General features: G+C 38.2%; 1 protein-coding gene across 3 annotated transcripts in view; it reads left to right on the top strand.

Annotated features, from left to right (window-relative positions):
- LOC126379853 (nuclear hormone receptor FTZ-F1) overlaps positions 1-24,387 on the top strand; it is a 64,051-nt gene that overhangs the window by 26,345 nt on the left and 13,319 nt on the right. For 2 of the 3 annotated variants that reach the window (XM_050028810.1, XM_050028808.1), the window contains exon 1: positions 16,629-17,457. In XM_050028810.1, coding sequence (XP_049884767.1) covers positions 16,962-17,457 — 496 coding nt within the window. In that variant the 5' untranslated portion in view covers positions 16,629-16,961. Of the gene's footprint in view, positions 1-16,628; positions 17,458-24,387 lie in introns of those variants that run through there. The other variant, XM_050028809.1, reaches the window with a different exon arrangement.

Raw genomic sequence — 24,387 nt, 5'->3', positions numbered from 1 at the left:
AACATTATTATGAGGCTGGCGTCTATTACCCAATCACGTTATCTGACCTTGCCGAGTGAGGCAACGCTACGACTGACAGCTCCGAATATGGTGGTTCATTTATTCAAACATAATGTACAAATTGAAATTGTTTTTTGTTTAGTTATTTGAATAATAATTGCCTATATCTGCAGCTGGATAAACGTTGAAAAGAAACTATAATACTTACCTACAGGTAAAATAAGCAAACGCGCGTTTGGGTCAAATAGGCAGATTTTATTGGGAAGAAAATAGGCTAAATAACTACATAATCTCAACTTCATTTTCCCATACATTGCGTGAATCCAAAACGGGGGGCGGGTTTCGGACAAATGATCAGCATCCGTTGTTTCCTTAGCTCGCCCGCGCCGCCGCCGCCGCCGTTTCTACCGACAGCCTTGTGCCACTTCTACGTGCGTCTGTATGTGTCTGCACCGAGCGTTTGTACCTTCCTACCTACATGTAGAGGTACGCTACAATGTAGTGATGCACTGAATTTCAAGAGACACACTTCAATACATAATTTTGAAAAGTAGGGCGGCCACCTATGTAAAATTCATCGTGCGCATTCATATACTTACATATGACAAAATAATTGTTATCGATTTTTAAATTACGGTAAGCACGGAAACCACCATATGTAGGCGTAGGCTCATCGCTAGGTCGATCACGTCGATTCTTGATTCACTTTATTAAATTCTTCACTAGGCAACTGCACACAAAACAATTTATTGTGCAGTTACTAAGAATATCATAATTAATTATATTTTAGGTATGTACCTACTTAAAATAAAATTCGCGTAGCTGAGACTACGGCGTAGCGTCTATGTTACAAAGGTCGTGTTAAACTAAGAAAATCTTATAACATTTGGTGTAATAATAATATACTAATTACCTATTAACAAAAAGGTACCTAAGGTAAGGTACCTAAAGCGTTATCATCTCTACGTGCACATAGGTATATTTCGAATTTTAATTAAATCGACACGTTATATTCTCTATTAAAGAGAACCTTCAGCGAGCACGATAGTATTCGTAAATGTTATAAAACCAGTTTTTTCGGGGTGTTCAATTTGGCTGGTATTGCGTCGTTGAAAGCAAGGCTATGTGGGGATCACGTAGGTTGGTGAGCGCTAAGCCAAAAATGGTGGCTGAGCCGCCGCACAGTGCGCCGAATGCAGACAAGCACATATAAAAACACACAAAATAAAAAGTATTTTTTTTTTATAAAACTTCGTAATTCAAGTTATTTTTATACAAATATTTTTTATACAAATAATTTATTTCAAAGAAAGATTAATAGTTGTTTTATGTTTATGTATTACAATTGTTGGTTGTGGGAGCTTAACCTGACATGTGATCCACGCGGGATATTTTATTGCCATACGCAATAAATAAATACAATACGAGTAATTTGCCAATATGAAGAAGACTGAAGAAGTCCGTTATAACCTACTCAAAGATCTATAAATAGGCGTTCACTTCAATGTCAAGCTAAGACCGATTTTCCATATTTTTTTTAGTTATCTTTTACCATTGTGTTAATAGTAGGTACCACTGTGCAGAGTCAGTCCCCCACTCAATGCGCGGGCGCCGCATCACTCGGAGTATTTTGTAATACCGCTAAAATCGTGGTAACCAGGCCAAGGCTCCGCTTATTTACTTGTACGTGAGAAATAGTGTTCTCACTTCACAAATAGGTATGTTTTGTTATATTTTTGAATATAACTTTATAAATCTTCATTTAATTCATTAAATCTTTGCCTAGCTATACGTCATAATGATTGCTATGTGTAATAGACCATCCAAGTAACAATCACCATTTGGCTTAGGCACTCGTTATTTTATATAAAGAACGCAATATTTCCTGTATCGATGTTATACCGTATTTCTCTGTACCTATGAGCACAATCATGAAATACGTCGATATTAAGTCGAGCGAACGCCCCCACCTTTGCAGTTATTGGTGCTGTGTTATGCCAGGTCTCCCACGCTCTGCACAACGGCAATAATCGCCTTTCCGCTTGGAAACTTTAATGAAAAGCGTAGTTATCCATTAGAGCTACTAGTTAGGTAAAAATAGGATATTTTGTTCAATTATATAGATGTGCTCTGTGACCGTGCCGACACCGCCCTTGTTGTAGGCGTAATTCATTATCGTTTCTGCGTTGCACGGTGGGACACGTCGTCTAATTGGCATGCATAATGCACAAGTTTAATTGGAACATAGCTGATGCGGACAATGTTACTATGAAGCCATAAGCGCGTTCAAGCGATGTGCTGTAATGTCGGTACGCGCACGGGCGCGGGCGCGGGTACGCTCTACTCCGGCGACACGCGGCGAAGCGTTACATCAGTAGGTATTAGCAGTTAATTGTCGTAATGCATCGTACGTACCGCGATCACGAGCAGTCTTCACCTCACGCTGTTCGCCGCCCGCCCTGCACGCATAACGTACACAACTTGCTGCGCTGAACACTGCACCCGCGTGCCCAAGCTCTGATTAAAAGTGGGTTACTGTCTAATTATGCTCAACGTTGTGCCAAGTTATGCGCTTCGCTTCTGATGGAATTATGCTAATACATACTGTTGTTCAATTGTGACCGACTTCATGCGCTCCATTCTCATACAATGAACTGACGAGTTTAAATATCTTACGAGCAAGTTGCACAACGCAGTAGGTATCGTGTTTTTATTTCGAAAGCAAATAACTATAAATACCTAATGCTTGATTTAATAAAGTAACATAGTTCAGTGTATATTTATTTAAAACTTGTGAAAATAAATAACGTTGAGATAATTTTTTTTGCAAAATAACCTGCAGATTTATACCCAAAAAATATTCACAGATAAATCGACTTGTCTCCTGGAAATGTTTTGTTCACAAAATGAATGAAAAGTACAAATTAATCAAAAAATACCTAAGTACTTAAATGAATCGCAATAATGTGTAAATAAAATAATTAATTTTGCTTTCTAAAAGGTAGATCTGTCGCTAAATCAATTATTTTTCGCGCTTACGCGTGTTGTAATATACGTTGTAATGTACTCACGCCTAGTAGCATTTTAGAAACGATTTCGTTATAATTTGCAATTACGTAAGATAGATAATACCAAACCTTCTTTCTTCGGTGGTCGATTAAATCATATCCATCATAATTGAAATATCTCGAAATATGATTTTTACTGAAGGTATATTGGACCTGGAGCGATAATGTGTAGATCTGTATCATGTTAGTAGATGTAGAAATATTCAGAATTGAGTAATTCATAGAAAACAAGAATAATACGTTCTAAGTAAAGAATAAAAAGTACTTATATATTTTAAAAGACTTGTTTTTCTGTGAAATATTTTTAGAAAGTTCTTGAAGTCGAAACCATATAAAAGTAAAAGAAGTGAAAACAGCTGTGGAAGGCAGTATACAATGCTACAACGTGACGCCTGCGGGCTGGGTATGGACCCATACCTACACGTTTTCATAGAAAAATATTTTTATAAGGTCATACACTTAGTTTCACAGGTTTCCTGTGCCATATTGCTAGAAGGTTCTTGCAGTCAAAACCAAACAAAAGTAAAACAAGAAAATAATTGTGGAAGGTATACAGGATGGCCCAGGCCGCCTGTTGTGCTTTTCTGTATATGTTGTCCTTATCTCTGTATTTTGTGTCCATTGTGCTCAATAAAGTATTTTATCTATCTATCTATGGCCCAAACGTTGAGGTCCAAAACTCTCATTGCCTGCCGGAAGCACCCCATGTATTTTTTTTTCTAATTATTTTATTTCACTTCATAACTTTTGCTCGAGAAGTGGCCTGAGTGTAGTTAAACTATAAAAACAGGCAAATCGCTCCAATAAAAAAGTAACAAAGAATGTTATATTATTTTCAAAAAAATAATAAATAAGTAGTCATGAAATCCGCTACTTATCTGCTCTGTTTAGCTGGCTTTTAGAAACATCCACAAAATTTTCACTAGGGTTCAAATAATCGCTTATCAAAAAGCCAATAATCAATGAGACCCGTCTATCTACATATAGAATATTGCTTTGGAGCTCAACGTTTGGCGCACCCTGTATATGACACAACCGTTCCGCGTACTTGCTGGCCTTGGAACTCTCCGGGAACAACGTGCACTCACTACAATTTTTACCTTAGTAACGATAAACCTTTACACATTTAAATAAAACTCAAAGTACTTTCAATTTCTGTAGTCAGCCAGCGGTGAGCGTCTATTGTACATGTGACCCTAATGCAATATCATAGTAGGCGATCTATTCGTGTTGACATCTCTTTGTTTTGGTATTTGTATTTACGTTTATCTGAGTTTGTCTTAAACATTTACAAAAAGTAATCATAAATCAGTGTAAGCAAAAGTTTGTGAACCTCAGGTTTCAGTCACTTAAACTTTACATTTTCGAAGCTTATCCGTACGAAGTTGCTGACGGAAGGCCAGTGGACCATAAATCTTACCAAGCCTTTCACATAAATGTAAAAGCCTAAAAAAATGAATAAAGTTTATATGCACTCTCCCACATAAACTACCAGCGAGAGAATTTCCAACTAGTTATATGTGCACAAGCCAATCGAAGTTGAAATGCGAAGTAGAACAGAATAGCAAATGGTTTATATAACCGGGGTTAAAATTGAGTATCCAATTTACTGGAGCCCTAGTTTTCACAAAGTCGTAGATACTATGTTCACAAATAGTTATTCGCTTCATTTGAGACATAGACTGAATTAATCAAACTACGTATGAGTGTATAAAACAGGAATTAACCGTAATAAAAAATATAATAAGGATTTTCCTTGCCCGGTAGTTGAAATGAATTCTTTACCTATTCAATGTTTACCTACATTCCAGTAAGTAGGAACACACTTTTGTCATGATTTTAAAAAAATAAGTAATTTAACTATTAGTCCAAAATAGGATTTTTATAAAGTTTTCTTTAAAACTGGCAACACAGAACTTTCGACTGTTTCCTGGTGGTGTATTTCTCGACCAATCACAGTCGACCATTTTATTTGGCTTTGGTGGGGCGAAAGGAGGGGAGCTTCAATCGGTCAGGTAGTCAGTCAGTTGGAGTTAGCCAGGAGTACCATGAAGTCGTTAGCTAAGTGTAATCAGTGCCAAGTGGTGAAATAAACAGATAATACAAAGTGTATTGAGTTTTCTTTATGAAACTTTCAACAAACACTTCTAACACTTTTTTTACCACTAGGCTTAGTGTTAAAAACGTGTTAGATATAGGTAATTTTATTTAAACATGACATTGCAGGCTAGCTATGAAGTATCTATTTGCAACGATCTAGCTTGCAACAGAGCAATATGTGGATAACTACTACAAGTCCTACATGAACCAAAGCTGGGTATATAGCTCCGGCAAACTGATTTGACATACCATGCTTACAAACAATAAATACTAAACTGATACAGTATGTATTCAATTACTCATCCATAACATTTCAAATATAACAATAGATTGCTTATATCAATTATCCTTTTATTTTGGCTTACCAGTAGTCAGGTAGAATCCAGGTAAAAATATACAACGACGACTTTAGTCGATACACGATACACCAAAACAATCGTATATCTAATGCAGTAGGTACCTATGGGTTCCATCTCAACCGCCGCGCGCTGCGACTGTGGAATGTTCCAGGCGGTGACCCAATTTATTACTCTCGCGATCCAGTGAGGCTTAGCGGTGAAAATTAATTTCCTTTCCACAATGCAATTCATTTAATTAAATAACAGACACAATATAGATTTTAATCATAAGAAGCTTACTCAAGTACGTACTTATAACTTCCTAGAGCTTTTGCTGTTTTTGTTTGCTAAATAATGAAAAACCATAACTAGCATAACATTTTTCCCCTAGGGGTCTCCAAACAACATACCAAAAATCGTGTTTTCCATCGCGTTTTATGTTTTTAGGTGTTCTATGTGTAAGATTTGACTAAAGTATAGGTACCTTACACTACGTATCATGGGTATGTACCGGGTTATTTTACAAAAAAGTAAAAACAGTTAGTCTATTACCCGTGACCACAGGCAGAAGCAATATACCGACTGCTATCTACTCGTAGTATTTTGAAGTACATTGAAGATTCAATGCGGCACCATGCTGTAGCACCAACAATTTTCTCTCTTATGTACATTTAGGTCAGACTGTAAGTACATTTTGGTCTCAGATAAAAATAGGGAAGACATTTGATTTAATAAAATTTCCTTAAACGCCAATAACAGAATAACACAGTGAGCCCAAGACAGCGTTACGGCCCACCACCTATCACGATGGTCTAACAGAAAGTTCGGCGAAGCGTGGGTAGAGGTATATAGTTCATGTTGCCATGGATGTACCTCTAATTATATAAAATATATAGTCGTTAGCTTATCTTTTGTAATCAAATAGAATTTATTTTCCAATAATTGGATTCTACCTTCAGGTTTTCTAGGAAAGCGTTAAGAAAATTACAATTAAATTGTAAGAAAACAATGAAAACAAAAACTCTGTATTCTACGTTAACAATCAGCGAAAGACGATTTAAAAATCCATACTTCAAAAGTCGTTTCTGATAGAGCTATGCACTTGTCAGTGTAGTGTGTCCAAGCTTCCTATGAGTCTAAAATTTACCTGCATATATTAATTCTAGAGATTGTTACTATGACTGATGTCATACACTTTATTTGCTTTATTTACTTCATAAGTATACACATGAGTATATAGTTATGAAGAAACCTGACATGCATAACTGCAGACTTGCTAAATTACGGCTGTTTAAAGAAGAACATGAAGTCAAACTCACAAAGTCAAATTCGGTTTAAAGCTAAAGCCGGGATTTGATCCCATAATATTACGGTGTACGCCACGCAGTCTCCAAAATACAAATTAATTAATTAGCAAAATTATAAAAACGTCATAAATTATGAAGCTAATAAGAAAGCGAAAAGCGTCTAAGTGGATGTAGGTACCTACTTATATGTATACATTGAATTTTACATTATTGATAATATAAAATTATGTTTATAGTAAGTACATCCACTTCCACTTAGACGCTCTTATTAGAACTCTGTTTTCCTCGAAACTCCTATTTGAGAGGATTATTTCAGGTAAAGTGTTTCTAGTAATTTTATAGACTCAATTTGTTATAAAATAATATTCAACTTTAGAATAAGCTCCTTATCGATTGAGCATTTTCTCATTATTATTTGAGTATTTTCTCATTACTATTTATTAAAAAAGCGGCCAAGTGCGAGTCGGACTCGCCCATGAAGGGTTCCGGAACAGCAAGTAACATAATATAAAAGTTTTTTTTTCGTTCCTATACTTGAGTTGATTGAAAAGTAAATTAGGGTTTACGATTTATGATGTATTAAAAAAAACTACTTACTAGATCTGGTTCAAACCAATTTTCGTTGGTAGTTTGCATGCTAATCTACATCATATATTTTTTTTAGTTTTATCCTCCTCTTATTTTAGAAGTTACAGGAGGGGGGGGGACACATTTTACCACTTTGAAAGTGTCTCTCGCGCAAACCCTTTATTGATTTTTTTCGAGTTTATGTTCTATGTATGGGGACCCCCAAAATTTATTGTTTTTTTTTTCTATCATTGCGTAAAAATCTTAATGCGGTTCACAGAATACACATATTTATCAAGTTTTAACAGTATAGCTACTATAGTTTCGGAGAAAAGTGGCTGTGACATACGGACGTACAGGCATGACGAACCTATAAGGGTTCCGTTTTTTGCCATTAGGCTACGGAACCCTAAAAACCGGTAATGTTTATGTACCTTTAAGCTTGCTAATTATTAGATACCATGCTAGCCCGCGTCGTATATAAGTACATTAAAATAAATTGATTGCAGACTAGATCGACAAAAAGTATGTAGGTATATATGTACCTACAGTTTATTTCTAACAGAAATTTCTTCGGAAAGGATATTGGTTTGTTTTCGAAAACATAATAGATAGTTTCTTTCTTACTAGACTGGTACTCTCCAGCCAAGTAATGAACGCCACCAGCGAAAATCGAATATGTCAAGTGAAAAAGGAAGCTCGCCTAGGACCAATAACAGATCGCGCTCAACTGCTAATTATCTTCCCTTTTCTAACATAGATACCTAATGGACCTTTTTATGGGTGATGGGATGGGTTTCCTTTCACCATAAAGTTAGCATATTTGTCTGTAACAACATTGACTTTATTAACTTACTTAAATTAACATATTCGGAATAATAGGAATATTTCATGAACTTTCAGCCACTGTTTAAGTATGAGGTCTTTTCGAGGTAAGGTTGATCTTTTTTGCAGTGCGTATGAGACCTTTTCGGCCCCACAAAATATTGTTTCCGAACAACACTTTAAATATAGCTCAAATGTGACAATATTTGCTTGAAACCTTACCTCACTTAAATATTTGTTAAAGTATTTTTCTTTCTCTGACGCCATGCAACTTGTGCCAAAAACGTAGAAGGCAAAAACTTAAAAAAAGGAATTTGAATAGGTACGGAATTTAGGAAAAAAGGATCAGTTGTTAAGTTGAATATAGCTTCGCCCACAGTTATGACATTTCGGTGTTAAATTAATGAAAAAATATGATGACAATATACATATTTGTTCTGTCTCGCATCGTACTATAAGAAAGTTCAATTTCTCTCTCTCTCTACTAAAGATACAAATAAAAGGATTTGCAGTTACGATATTATTATAATATTTGTATAATACGTATAGTATGTAAGTATAACATTTACATCTTATATGGGTCTCTATGAAATGTAGGTAAAATCACGTATGATATCAAAAGGAAATAGAGCTTCTACGTGGAAGGACTCAACACCGGGCCCGCATATAGGTCAGGCTTGCTTCCGACAAATTGGGTCGCGAAACCAGATTAGGTCAACCCGCGCCACCCTTCGCCCTTCAACGCCGCCTATGCATGTAATCAATCACCTATTGAGACTCATACGTGGCACAAATCGAAAGGTTTTTTATGTTAATCGTTTTTAATTTTAGATACTACTTTATTTAAATTTTATTTACTACAACCACATGTACTGTGGGTTGCTGAGGTTGATAATCCAGCTAGGAGAAGGAAGAACTGTACTACATTATTATAATTGTACAGATACCAAATGCAACTTCACAGCCTCACGGGTTAATTTTAACATAAAAAATAGTTTAATAAAAATAATTCAATTAAATATGGTCCCGGGTTACTAACCTAAAACGCCTCCACCTACCCGCACTGGAGCAGAGTGATGGGAGTATGCTCTATACCCCCTCTGGTCGATTGAAGGGAGGCCTGTGCCCAGCAGTGGGATATATTAGGCTATTTATACTGGGTGTATACTAAGGGGGATGATTCAGACCGTGATTCTGAGTTAATCTGAAGTGGAATTATAAGACGAATTATTTTTTAGTTTTTTAAATTATTTTCAATTCTACACTTTTGCGATGGAAAATTCTACTTGATATTAATTCAAAATCGCGAGCTGAATCATCCCTCTCAGCATTCGTTATGACGTCACTTATACCCCGTACAAGTACGTACAGGTAGCCATAAAGTACGTATGGATGTTAGTGACACCGTTACGCATATTGAGGAGGATGATTCTGAGTTGATATCAAACGGAATTTCCCGTCGGAAAATTCATGATTTTTTTTGTTTTCTTAAATTGTTTTTGGTCCATACTTTTGCGATGGTAAATTCCACTTAATATCAACTCAGAATCATGGTCTCAATCATCCCTCAAAGTTTTCGTTACGACATCAGTATAGATATGTATAGATATGTATGTTTATGTTGTGAAATTAAATATTTAATAAAATGATTCAATGTTCTCCCATTAACAACTAAGTTGGTAGGTATTCGACGGATTAACATTGAATATTTCCCATTCGTTTTTCAGTTGAAACCAGTTGTAAATATGTATATTACTCAATTAACATATATTATTAACTAGTGATGGGCGAATGGTTCATTCGAATCTAATAGGTATATATAAAAGAAGAAACAGACTGACTGATTGATGATCCTTCAGTGGAAACGGCTAAGCCTTTAAGCATGAAATTTCGCAGTTTTCTTGAGTTTTTATCCCTTCCTGATTTTTTCTAATGTTGCGTCCTAAACCTGATATGAGTGACCATAACAAGAAAAAATGGACACCCCTGTGTGATTCAGGCTGCCTATGCTATTGCCTTATTCCAAGAAAACGTAATCATTAGCAAGTCACTACGGCATTGCATATAAGCGATTCAGCAGTTTTTAGAGTGCTCAGACGGAACCTGGAGATCGACACCAACAGTTTAAGACAGAAAAAATAGGCAAAGGACAGAGAAATATGTATTTCTGACCGAAACAACCGATTCGCCGTTATAAATGAATTATAAAATCATTACGAAATTGGCCCACGTGCGGTTATAATCAACTCAGAAAGAGCACCGACATATTACGGTCTGTAAGTCGAAATGCGGTCTCTGGGAGACTGAAGGAAACTAACCTAATACCAAAAATACCAGAAAGTGAAAGTGGGCCAGGCACAATTGACCATAGCACATTCGGGTCTTGTTCTCCTACTAATCCTTTTTGAAGTATATAGGTACCATAATAATATACGATTTCTTGAAGTAGGGCAATAAATAGCTTAGGCGGCGTGTCTATTTTTTCTTGTTATGGTCTCTCAGATCAGGTTCAGGACACAATATCAGAAAAAGAAATAGATAGCACTCCTGGGATAAAAACTCAAACGTAGCTACAGAGAAACAATGGTGCTACAGCCGTAAATTGCCTAAAATTCGTTTACGCAAACTATTTTTCTATTGTGTTTCGGCCTCGGAAAAACGTCCCCTTTAAAATGATAAGTATACATATACAATCATTTATTTAGACTTAGTTATACAGCAACAAACTTTGAGTAAATTTTTGTCCACAACTGTATTTTATCACATTTATAGCCAGGACAAACATGACCGTAGGGAAAGAACCCTGGGACAGAATCTTATACAATTTTGCCAGATTTATAGGGTAAGCATATGCTTTCACTACATGCAAGTCTTATCAGTTGAAGTTCTTGGACTAGTTTCGCCGATTGTCTTTTAAAAAGTCCGTAACTATAGGGTTGGACAGATACACAATGAAATCTTTAGAAGGTAACTTGTAGTCCCACTACAATTTATTACTTAAACTTTTTAGGTATTTATATTTGCCCTTATTAAGTCAGTATTTTATTATTTATCTACTTAACTACTATTATCATTTTAGGCATATTTACGTGCCACCCCGTTTACTTAGAGGATGTTGTATAAGTAAGTGTACTATAATAAAATTCCGTCGTGTTATAATAATTATAACCACCTTATTTACTGTATTATTAAAATAAGTATTTCCGATATCAGTTCAATTTCTTCAATACAAGTAGGCACCTATTACGCGAGTTAACTAATAATTCTTTGTATACACAGGTGTAGAAATACAAATAGGAACTCCGATGCCTGACCTATTCACGTCCAAGCATTAATATTTTACTTAAAAATGTCGTCAGGTATCTTTCAAATTCCTTAATATCCGCGTTACGTAATTTTCTTGAATACGCGTGTATTTTATGTGAACGAATTGGGGCTATCATTGACCCACTAACCCAATGCACTTGGCTCTAAAACCCAAAATTCACCCCCTCACTTCAGTCGCTACGGCCGAATAATCCGCCGCCCCCTCCCGTCTCAGCCCGTCCGACCCACCTCCTAGCGTCTCCCCACGCACAGGTACCCAGACCTACCGATCACAGGTTCTTTTTGTCCTGTTTTTGAATAATTGAAGAATTTATGTATTTTTCATTCAAGAATTGAGTTTCATAGTAGCTCTGACCGCATGAGTTAAAAAAACGTGTAGGCAGAGTTTTAAAATATAATGTCAGTGTTTCGTCAAGAAATATCGTTTCTGTAACATACGAGCAAGGTAAATAATTCTAAACAGATTTAAAAATATTGACATATTCGATTCGAGTGGATAAAAAATATGTAAAGCTTTTTCTTTTGTTGAGTCAATGAAGCATTCCACAGGGACAGGTCCGCTTTTGATGACTTTTTCTTTTTGATGTGTATTTTTTATGATAAGTATTTAAAACATACTTAAATATTTCGATCATAATTATAAAAAAAAAACTGTATTTAATTCTTTCAACATTTAAAAACGTAGGTAGGTATCTAAAGTCTTTTAATGATTCTGTACACGCACATTGGATATTCTTTTAATACACTGCCCGATGTCGATGCATCGGACCCGATAAATTTGGTAATGTAATAAGGCCTTAATAGATGTAAATCATCCGTCCCTATTGTTTTCGGCGGATAGTAAAATTACAGATACCTATAACTTAAAATGAAATTAGGAGATGTCTGCTGGAATCAGCTTTATTTGGTCGACTATTCGTAAAAAGTATGACTAAGCACCATATTTAGGCAAATATATTCATACTGTGCGATTTAAGCCCAGTGCGCAAAGAGCCGGTACCGTAAGACAGCAGCGGGTTTTTTGTATAGAATATGTGTGTGAACGCGTACATTACAAAAAATACCCGGCCCGAAACGTTCCCAGTGTCGCCTCTGTGTGCAGCAATATTTACACTTAATGTCACTCAGACGCATAACTCTACCAAACGTAAAAACGTCGCTTTCAAAGCAAAATCTAGAAGCATTTGTCAATTGTAGGTCATGAAATTTAACAATACGCATAAACATCAATATTGGCAGTGAACTACCTATATTCCGCAACTTAAATATACCTACACACATTTTTTTTCCATGCGTATGTAGTTTTGAAACTGGTATTGCGAATGGACACACGCTTACATTATTCTCTGTGCGCTATTGCAGCATGTTACATCAACACGCGTCATATGCCATGGAGAAAGTGTGACGTCAGACTCGCGCATGCGAAGAAAGCAGAGTTGCGCGTGCGACGCTGCCGGAGTCACTCTTGCTTTCGATGGAGGCCGCGACGTCTGCGCGATAGCGAAAACGACATACTTAGTGTATACTATCGCTTTTTCATCCGGTATTCAGGTCTTGATTATGAAATCGAAACTTATTGAGTCTCAGTCATTGCAGCTTATTATGTGCGACGTATGTTTTCTTTAACATAATAAGGGGCATTATTTAAAGCAAACTTTTTAGTGTTTCAGAATAATGTTTAACTTGTGGATATTTAACTGTATTTTTCATGTTCGGCAAGTGATCCAATTTTAACCAATTTCATAAAAGGGCGGTTCCCTAATTAATTCTAATGTTATTTTGACATAAACGACCACACCGGTCTAGATGACTCTTTTGCTTATCACTACCCTACGCTTACGCTTACACTTATTGTTGACTTTCATTATTTCTGGACATGTTTTGTTAGGGTTAGTTTTATTTTAGTTATTTTTATTCTCATATATCTGATACAATTTATCTATTTAAAACGTATTAGGTATGTTTTTGAATATAGTTCATTTTTTACACTGAAAAATAAATCTAAACATAAGATAACAGCACGCCTGTATCCCCAAAGGGGTGGGCATGCAGAGGTGTATATTATATACTATACCCACTCCTCGCTAGCCATGTTTAGGTCCCATATGATAGGGTGTCCCATAAAAGAAATGTGACTCATTAGGCTTTCAACAGAACATTAAAAACTTACTAATTGTTATTTAAATACTTCATCCTTTTGATTACGGCCTGGAATTTTGTGAAGATCAGAAAAATATTTTGAGGGTCAGAGTGCTATCTATGTTCCATCCATAATGTAGTTCGGTAAGTCTGCAGACACGTTCGCATTGCACCGCGAGCATCAAGGCTGTCACAGTCACTCGTTCGTGACCCGCTGACTGATTTTAACCAAAAGGGGGTCAAGATCTTTAATTTATAGCTCTTTTGATATTGAACACACGGGGTATCTACTTACGTCCCGTGTCACCCTATGCACTTTATGCTACATATTACATATTATGTACTAGTTGTCTGACGTTTCCCACACAGACACATAATAATTATAATACAGACTTCCCCTGAAACCTAATCATGAAATATTTTATGTACTAATTTAGTCTGGCAAATTGCAATGATTTAGTTTCGTACCCAATGATATAATTTACATTGGTAGCTCTAAATAAGTACAATAATTTTGTTTAGCTCAAAGACTTTGAGTCAATTATAGCCTACCATGTACCATTTACGGTAAGAAATAACAAAATAAAGAAAGAGTATTAAAGTAACGGTAACGACGATTCCTGGATTCGCATAAACATAATTAAATAAATGCTGACGGGAGTTTCTAGATTTCTAGGATTCAGTTCAATATAAAATTCCAGCTATAAACTTTATCCTTCGAAGCTGCTGGAAATAGATACTCGTATAGCAAAAAAAGTAATAATGGAGATGCTGCCGACAAAGGAATATTATTTGTAGGTACGTATGTGGGGATAACATAATATTAAAATCCAAAAATAGCTGCATGTTAACTTGTAGGTCAATCTCGAATAATTAGATAGGTACAAGTTAATGGGTCACCAAACAAACATCCTGTATAACGAGTGCGGGAGAGTGGCATGCAAGGAAACGTGAATTAACGCAGATAGTGCGTAACTCTATAAGTCAGGGACGCGATAAAGTAACTTTGTCCAAACAGGGTAGAAGACCGCAGCAGGAATCGCTGTGCCTTTAATGCCACATTATTAGAGTGCAGCGATTGAAATCGGCGCTGGATCGTACTGGAACAATGTGAACCTGGAATCGGGCTGATGTCGCTAATCAGACCGGTGATTCGATGCAATAACGTTATTAAGGCAGTTTGTTCTGTGATTTTCCTGAACATACCAAATTCTAAGTAATAGTGAATATACTTACCTACCTACCTCCTTTTAATTCGGGACCGTCATACTTTTTTCGACCATCTTACCACATCTTAGGATGTACGTAATGTAGGTAGTCTGGTTTTCATAGGTACTTATAACAACTTAGCAATGTACAGGGGGCAACTACCACCACTACCATGTTGCTATGCCTATCAACGAGTAGGCATCACTGGGCTACGAGAGTGGAGTGTTTTCCCTACGTTCTAAGATGCGAAGCCGAACCACAATTTGTACTCTAAGATAAACATCGTACATAATAATATATATCCGTAATATCGACAAAAAGCTACACTGGTTTAACGATTCTAGTTAACATAAGTATATTTCAGAAATTAAATAAAAAATAAATATGTAAGAAAAACTTTGTATGCAAGAAATTATGCCAAACGAAATTATGATAAGTATACGAGTAATAGAAAATTCGGCAAAACAAATGAGTGGCGGTATAATGGGTATGCCAACATACCTGGCGAGAAGTGGGTGTACTATGCACATCTGCCTACCCCTTCGGGGATACAAGCGTGTTGCTATCCCAAATAATGAGTTAAGCGAAATGAAAATTTGTGGAAATAGAAGTAAGCCAGGTGTGTTATGTAGTGTTTTTATAACATTAGAAAGTACTTACATATGCCAAGTAGAGGGAACTTAGTTATCTATTACATTTTATCAATTTTCGTAGTAGTTTCATCTGAAATTATTACAACATTACTCCCAGAAATCGTGACTCAGTTATTTTTCGTCTAGTTCCGTCTTCCACGTTACTTTTTTATTTTCTAGTGAGATACACTTTGGATTAGATTGGTATTCACAGCCCCATAAATAAAGGAAACGATAACCACGTGTTTATTAATTATTCTTTATACATTTTCAGACAATTTCCTGTTAATAATGAAGTTATTTGCATGGGCTGGGGTGTAAGAAAGGGTAGCTTGTCTTCGTTTTTATTGTCCGTTCCCGGTAAACAACGGGACTTTTGGCCCGAATGGGTCGTTTATGGGAGTTTTGTAACTTTATTAGAGAAAGTGCGGCTTGCTTTGAAAAGACCGCCTTTTTGTCCGAGTCCTTTGTTTTGAATTTATTCTCCTTTTGACATGAACGGCAAATGTCTTCGAATATAATATCTAATATATTTTTTAAATTAATTTTAATTGAACAAATCATTTTATAGGGATAAAATATATAAAAAAGATAAGATTTGCATAAATCTTTATTTGCAGAACTACGTCGTTATCTTATCAATATAGGTCAAATTATCAATATGATATAATCGTGGTTGAGTTAGTACTTCATTTAACAGACTTAGTTTTCGCACGCCAAGCATAGACGTCGAGTCGAGACGACTACTTGTATTTGCAAAAAGTAAAGGCAAGCAGCGTCGTAGCAGCGAGTATGCGCCTCTGTAAGAACGTAAACATGAGCTCGGTGTTGTCGGCAACCCTGCCCTGCTGCGGCACTGCGCGCAACTGGGTCAGTGGGCCGCTCCCCGCACCGTCCTCCGCCCGCGCGGTGGCGCAACCGCGCGAACGCGCACTAACATAGACCTGGATCGCGGGAAAGTGGGTCACCGACTCACTTTCACTTATTACATGGGCTCCTAATCGTTTTCCATTGTGCGAGCGGGCGGGGGCTCGCGGGTGGCGGCGGGGCGCGCATGCGGGAGGCGCCGGCACGCGCGCCGTTGTCGCCGGCCGGCCGCCAGTCGATCGCGGAACGTCTCTTGAGCGGCACGCGTGCCGCCAATAACAAGCACTCGACGCGATCGTAACATAACACGCGTCAACTCTTCTATGAACAGTCGTCGCACCAATCTCCTGCTATTCACACCGGCGCCAAGCGCCACACGGCTTTTATGTAACTCATACATTAGGACAAAATGTGTTGGATTTATGTGCCTCATAGTATAATAGTGCTCGAACAGGTGCAGCCCGCGAGCGGCAGATAGTGTTGCGGCCAGACCGCTAGTGAACTCGGTGACTGTGTGAACGTTGTCGCGGTTGAACGCCGCTGTAGGGATTTGTAACAAGCAGCCGCCCTGTGCGGCCGAGCATGACGATGGACCAGCCAGGCCTCTTGTCCCTTAACATGTCCCCGTTTGATTTGAGTCCCGGCCCTGAAGGATCCGGTTCGGGTGGCGGACCTTCAGGCACCTCGCAGCAGTACGTGCCCCAAGGCGCCGCTTACCAATGCGCGCCTGAACAGCAATCGTTTGGCTACGCCAATCTGGACGCTTCCTATTTGTTTCCAACAGGCGCCAGTGGAGAACCTGGTGCATACTTGCCTGCAGCCGGTACTGTGTGTGACCAAACCGATACAAAGGATGTTATCGAGGAGCTGTGCCCTGTTTGTGGGGACAAAGTCAGCGGATACCACTACGGACTACTCACATGCGAGTCCTGCAAGGGCTTCTTCAAGCGGACCGTTCAGAACAAGAAAGTATACACGTGTGTTGCAGAACGGGCTTGTCACATAGATAAAACCCAGAGGAAGCGTTGTCCATTCTGCCGCTTCCAAAAATGTCTCGATGTCGGCATGAAACTTGAAGGTGAGTATACTACTAATTATTTTTCTTTAACTTTACTTTCCCCCTAACAACATTTGTACATTGTATTATTTTCGATTAGGGATATTGCATGTATATTTAGGTGGAATAAATGCAATCCACGGGGCAGATGAGATTACGTCATACAGCACTGACAAATATAGTCGAAATTGAAAGTTAGTCGTCTGAGAGCCCGAGCCGGTTGTCGCAACAAGCACGGCCCAGCGCCTCCTCGACGACCTTCACCTACATTGTCGGCCGCCCGCGTTTGTTGCCGAGATAACACTTTATTTACGACCTCAGATATAAATCTTACGCATTATTCCATTATTCGTAAATTCACGTCCTTACACAGCTTTGTAACTTTAACTAATATGTTATTATAACTCGTAATAATCAATCAATCAAAATCATCGGTATCAATTATTTCTCGGGCCATGTTACTTTCTTATTCCTGAGCTGCATCGATGTTATTTTGTAAATATACACATACAACATACTTCTATTAACGTTACACAATTTTACGAGTACAATACTTTCAAAATTAGAATCATTTATTAGTTAAAATTTAAAACACTTCTCTACTGGACGGAATAAATGAAAAACATATAATAACAATCAAACAACAATTAAACATATAATATTTTTTTAGGGGCAGTGTTATGTTGGATTGTCTAGGTATAAGGGCGACGGGGCGGTATCTTGTCACAATATCCATCATCTTATACAGGTACCAAGTGTGGTTGCAAGGTGTATTCTTGGGACTTGTGGCTCTGCTAAAACCAACAATCATTACGTGCTTGATTAGTGTATGGCCGTCTAAAATTTGTATAATAGTTCTATATCAACTTTATCTAAACTTAGTACGAATGAGAATGAAGATAATAAAAACGAGAGTCAAAGATTAAGAAACAATATAGCATAAACATTTGCTTCGTGGCACACATTCCTAACGGCCTCACTAGATGCCCTTTGGCAGGTAGCTTAAACTAGATCACACCAATTACACATCATCTAATAATAGACACAAACAATCGTTGTATTTGGACTAATAGTCACGTAACGGCGGGCTGGAATAAGTATGCGAGGGTGCGGTTACAGGTGGATGTTTGGAAGTTAATATATTAACTTGTAGTTAGGCGATCGCGTGGGGCGGAGCTTGAAGCGCAGATCGTTCTAAATTTAAAACGCGGCGGCCGCAGAGCGCCATGACCTACTTGCGAGCGGGGCCACGATGCGGCGCGCGCGCTGCCTCTTGTACGTGCATGTACGCAACTCCAACTTACCACTGTGTGCGTGAGCCACTCGCCATTCCGTGTTTCGCCAGATGCTGCGATATTTGCAACATACCTAACTAGTACCACCTACCTAGTATCCTGGATACAAGAACCTTACTAAAGAGTTTAACTTCTTTGTCTATCATTTCAGTAATCCAGCTATATATTTCAATCTATCTTTTCTATGAAAACCAAAACTATTCGGTGCTAAACTACTGATTTCGAGACAATACACGTTGTCTTTTCATCCTGAAATGTCCATTATTAATATTTGCCCTTTAACATAGTCACGGGGCCAATAAAATGTCAGGAAACGGGTTGCGACAACTTATTTTTCCTCATTCGGGTTCCACACCGACGGTTTTTTATGTTGTCTTCAGGCTGAACTCTACTGAATCTACCAGATTATCCCAAACTCTATGCAAAAGAGGCCTATCCACGTTAATTTAGTAACGTATTTTATTAAATATCAGGATTACTCTTGTAAACCTGGTGTATGATGGAACAAAAAAAAAACGCAAACAAGCGTTTATCGCAAGCATATGTCAGATGACACAATTCAAACAAATTGTTGGCTGACCCGAATAGCGGCGGTTGCGAGAGCCTCGCGCCGCCTGCCCGACCTGCAGTAAGCCTTGTGCAATGCCACCACTAAAGCGCTGGTCCGACGGGCTCTACAGCATGGCTGTTCCCATTTAACAACTTGTTCTAAATCTATACCTCGATTGTCAAGGCCAGGAAACGCTCTTCTCAAAACATGGTCAAGTACCTCTGATACTTAACAATGCGATCCCTTCACTGTAGTCCACAGGTCTAAATTTCATAGATAATCATGTAATCTAATAACAATTTTGTTTGTAAGCCGAGCGTCCCGTTTAGCAAAATAACGACAATAATGGTTCATTACTGTGCGCTATCTACGCGAAATTACCCACGTGTTGCGTAAGCGACTGCTTTCCGCACATACATTTCAACTAGGCAACGTTGTGTACAACTTACATGCAATAGTACTTATGAAAAAAAAACTACACACCATACTGGCATGTATTTTATACCGATTCAATCTTATGTTATGAGATTGTTTCATATTGTTACCAAAGTTTACACGGACTTCCACGTTTGTAATGTTTTTCATTGCAACTATTATTTGCAATGTTTCGATTAAAACATATTTCGATACCATTCATATAGCGTCATCGCCAAAGAGGGTGGGGGATCTGTGAATCGGGCATGCGCCGGCGACTGTATCGTGCGTTTCGACACAATCGGCCGTCGTCGTCGGTGGGGTGCACTGCGCAAGCGCCGTTTCACAAGACGCTTCTGTCGACCTGTCGCAATGGACTACCCAAATGTGACCTGAACAAGTATCGTGTTACTTGTTTGGTGACATGCTTGTCGAATTCAGCATATTCTTCGTTAACTGGTTATTCAAAGTAATTGAGGCGATCTTTAAGATTTCATATCTCCTGTAGAGTATTTTTTTCCATTTGAATTATTTATGTAAGTACAACTAAATGTACTTCTGTATGATGATCGACAAAGAATAAGATATGCAACGCAACGCGACTACTCGTGCACTGTTAATTTGTTTGCGCTCCCAACTCACGTGGCCAAAGGCGGACAAATAATGATTGGTTCGTGGTACTTAAAACCTTTACATGAGGAGAATGCACATTATTTCCGTATTGCTGGATATTTGGAATTAAGAATTACAACAACAATCGTACCCTTAATTTGCTGTCAACAGATGCTTAATCATAACACAATACTGTAACAGTTAGTTACTGGGAAATTAAAACCAGCTCCATCAAACAGGGTCCAGAAAACAAATGTTCTATTAAACAGTTTCCATCTATGGTTCCAAGTATAACAAATTTCCATAAAAATTTGATTACATTATGCCGACAAAGCGCAGCATTTCTAGTTATTGCGGAATATCACCTTCTGTCACGCGAATGCAAAACTCTTTAGTCTTCGAGACAAAGGACAACAAGGCTAACATTCCCAAAGAAAACATTGATCTAATTGGAGTCCACTTAAACATTCCTATTGGGCCAAATTGTTACGAAGTAATTGTAATATTATTTATCTTTGTAAATATAAATACGCAAATTGTTCTAAACAGAAATCAAAACTTATGACTATAAAAACTAAAATTTATAGTGTAGGATTGTGGTTGTGGAAGTTGGTAGGGACGTATCCTGTTTGATATATGCAATAGCTGGTTGCATCGCTGCGCAGCTCGAGGGTCAGGCTGCCAGGGGCGCCTCAGGCCCCGCGACAGATGTTAGATCACAATAAAAACGCGCGCGCGAGCCGATTATTTCGGCGCGCTGCTGCCTTGACCCGAATCGAGTATTTCGACAGAGCGGCCTCGCACACCGGGCCTTTCTATTTTTTAGGCATTACCTGTCATATTATTACGACAGTTGTACGAGTGCTGCCATCTTGAAAGGATATTGGTATACAGCTGCTTCAGGACCACTTTCCAGTCACGAAAACCGGTTATCAACGCGTAAAGTCTAACTAGTCTGTTGCCTGCGCGCCCGATTACAATGACAGCAAAGTACTTTCGTACTCAGTTATGCCAAATAGAATCTTGTAAGATCTGTAGTCGTAAGTGACGCCACTATTTGGTAAGTATACCTAAATGTGATGGAGATCTTGACACAGTTCGGTGGATCATCGCGGGTGATGATTTATCTCGGTTGTGTAACGATCGGGCTGTCGCTATCTGGGCGCGCGATCGAGTGCGTGCGGGCGGTCGGCTGCGCTCGGGCCATTCCGCCGTCGCTCGGACGGAGGGGCCGGGCAGCGGGGGGCGCTGCTGCCAGCCTTGACCAAGTTTCACCGACTCGTCTGTACAAGGAGCAATCCCCACCTCTTCCCGTCGTTTCGGTACAAATTATTTTTTATCACGCTGACACGATTACACATTTGACGACCCTAGTGCGTCTCTGCCAAGGCCGTATATCTGTCACCGACAAGTTTTGAGTGCTTTACTCAAAGGCTACATTTTGTGGACTATTCTATTTCGATCGATGGGCTGAGGTGCAATAGCGGGGAATCGCGTCCTCAGTGCCAAGGTCGACCTTGACCCATCTGTCATAAGTGGGCCATATCTACAAATAGCATCAGAATGCGAGGTGAACACAAACATCCCTAGGTATCTATTTCTGCACTCTAGCTGTTTATCACAGAGACATATGTTTTTGATTTGTAAAAATGACCTTGACCTTGATCTACTTTAGTCGTGTAATAAACGACTGACCTCGTTTACCGTATTATCGGCTACTATCGCGTGCTCATTATAATAACATTAGGTGATTAGATGCACTCGAACTGTTCTCGATTCCTATTTGAAAATACTTAAATAAAGTCTCAATAATCCACCTGCCACAATATAATGCCTGCTTCAATGAAGTCACAGGCAAAACCTTGTCGCTAAATGACGCGAGTCGTATTCCGGTGTGGCATGACATAAAAGCTTTCCCAAACTATGAAGGCATTCTCCGAGCGCAAAATAGAGGAGGCACTATTCATATTCCTACTGCCCTTTGCCCTCCAGAATTCTAGTAAGATGTATGTTTATTAGACAAACGTCTGTTGTTACTTACCCTACCAGGTGAAAATGGTCAAAGGTAGAAAAAGATATATCCAAAAATACCGTGTTCGTTAACATTTACAATATAATACCGAATTTAGTATCTTGCACGGATACACGTCCTTTCGTTTAAAAAACACTCCCAATAAGTTCTAAATTCTTACTGTATTACTACATTATGTTATAAATCCCAGCTTTCAAAGTTAGTTATTGCCGAAGTTATGTGTTGGATCAAATTCGCAACAAAAAGATTATGAAATTCGCAATTTGGCGTATTTATTCGCGAAGCATATTAATTAATAATCATAAATTAGCAGAACAGAACAACTGAATCTGCCTTGTATTATGTTATTCTAAATTCAAATTTTAGCACAAGGTAAACGTCAGGACAAGATCGCGAAGCCTTACAAATAAATTCTTCCATGAACCAGTCTGCATTACTCATGGAATCGCTTGTACACAGCAAAGCTTAAATCAGTTACGCTTGCCGTCTCTCTTGATCCTTCCACCAGCCCTATAAGTTTGTTCTTATCGCACAGAGGCGCGTTAGCTACAATAAAAACTGGTTGTTATTTTTAACTCGTGAGTTGGGCGAGCCGGCAATTCACTGAAAGCCCCCTTTCGTTCCAGGTTTAGCGATATTTATTAACAGTTTACAGTTGTGTGCGTATCACCTATATGAATTTCCTTCTAAAGTTATTGTCTAAAATATTCGCGAATTCACATCTTTTACACAACCAATTTTAGAATTGTTCATATGTCGAGAAAAGTTAACTAGGATGATCATATAATATACTCGTGTCAAATTTTCGTAGATCATCACTGCATGCTTCAATCAATATAGGGACTTCAAAGAAGCTAAATGTTTTATTTTTGAAAATCAGTTTGGTTTGCGAGCACTGCAATGCACTGATACACTACTGCACATTTTCAAATATAGATTGTTTTGCTAATTAGAAACTGGCAAAAAGTTAGCCCATATCAGACATGACAATGTGTACAAAAACGTATTACAGCATATTAAGCGGGTGCGTTCTCACGAACCACGGCCTGTGTGCGATAACCTGATTCCCTTCCCTTCCGGTTCATAAAGTTGTGTTCACGTGTCTATTCACAGAAGGCAGGTAGGATAGCGTGACTGTTCCTTCGCCACGCTTTGCTGCTTGGCATAGTACCCGACTCAATTGCAGAGCAGGACGTAAAAACCGCAAAGTAATATACATTTAACATACATTTTATTTATATGTGAAACGGACAATACTTTGCATAGGCTATTTTAGCTTCGAGTACGTGGTTACTCGAGTTGAGATTCAAGTCCTTAAACAATCGGAACTACATAAATTATTGATAGATATGTTCCGAATTTCGAGGAGCTCCTCGAAATTTGGAATTCTGCCAAAATCATAAAGCGCAGTCCAGTCCGCGAGCGTTATGAGGCTGCTGTCCTAAATTTTAGGCCTAAGTTATTAAATATTTATTGAACAGCACTTACAAAAGTAACATCAGTAACCTACTAAACCCACACATCGACATTGCATACCGGCCGGCAAGGCGCGCGGCGGCGCGGCGCGCCGTCGTAACTGCCACTTCCCCTCGATCCACATTGAGTCGATCCACATTGAGGCGTACGAATTTACGAATGAAGCAAACTGCTGATGACCCGTCTGAAAAAAAGAAACATTACATTTCTCATAAAAGAGTGTAGCGATAATGGCCTTCTAATTCAATAAATACTCGTAGATATTAAAAGACAACCAAAACATTAATGCTTGTAATGTAACGTCATTTTTGTGTAGGTATAACCCTAAAACGAAATAAAATTCTTTAAATGAAATTAACATTTACAATTAACAATAACAATTATTAATAAACATACAAACAGCAGAATACCAGAGCCACAAGTTTACAGAAGATAAATCTGCAGCGGCTTCTAATATTTTATCTACTTATAACAAACAGGGTATAAGCTCTCTATATGGCTCTATACCTATTCTGTTTTCTTTTACATAGTTATTTTCCTATTTTACATTAGTGTTCATGTAATTTTCAGGT

Source organism: Pectinophora gossypiella, chromosome Z (genome assembly GCF_024362695.1).
Source record: "Pectinophora gossypiella chromosome Z, ilPecGoss1.1, whole genome shotgun sequence".
In the NCBI taxonomy this organism is placed as follows: domain Eukaryota; kingdom Metazoa; phylum Arthropoda; class Insecta; order Lepidoptera; family Gelechiidae; genus Pectinophora; species Pectinophora gossypiella.
Note: the sequence above shows the minus strand (reverse complement) of the source record. Positions and strands in the feature narration are given on the sequence as shown.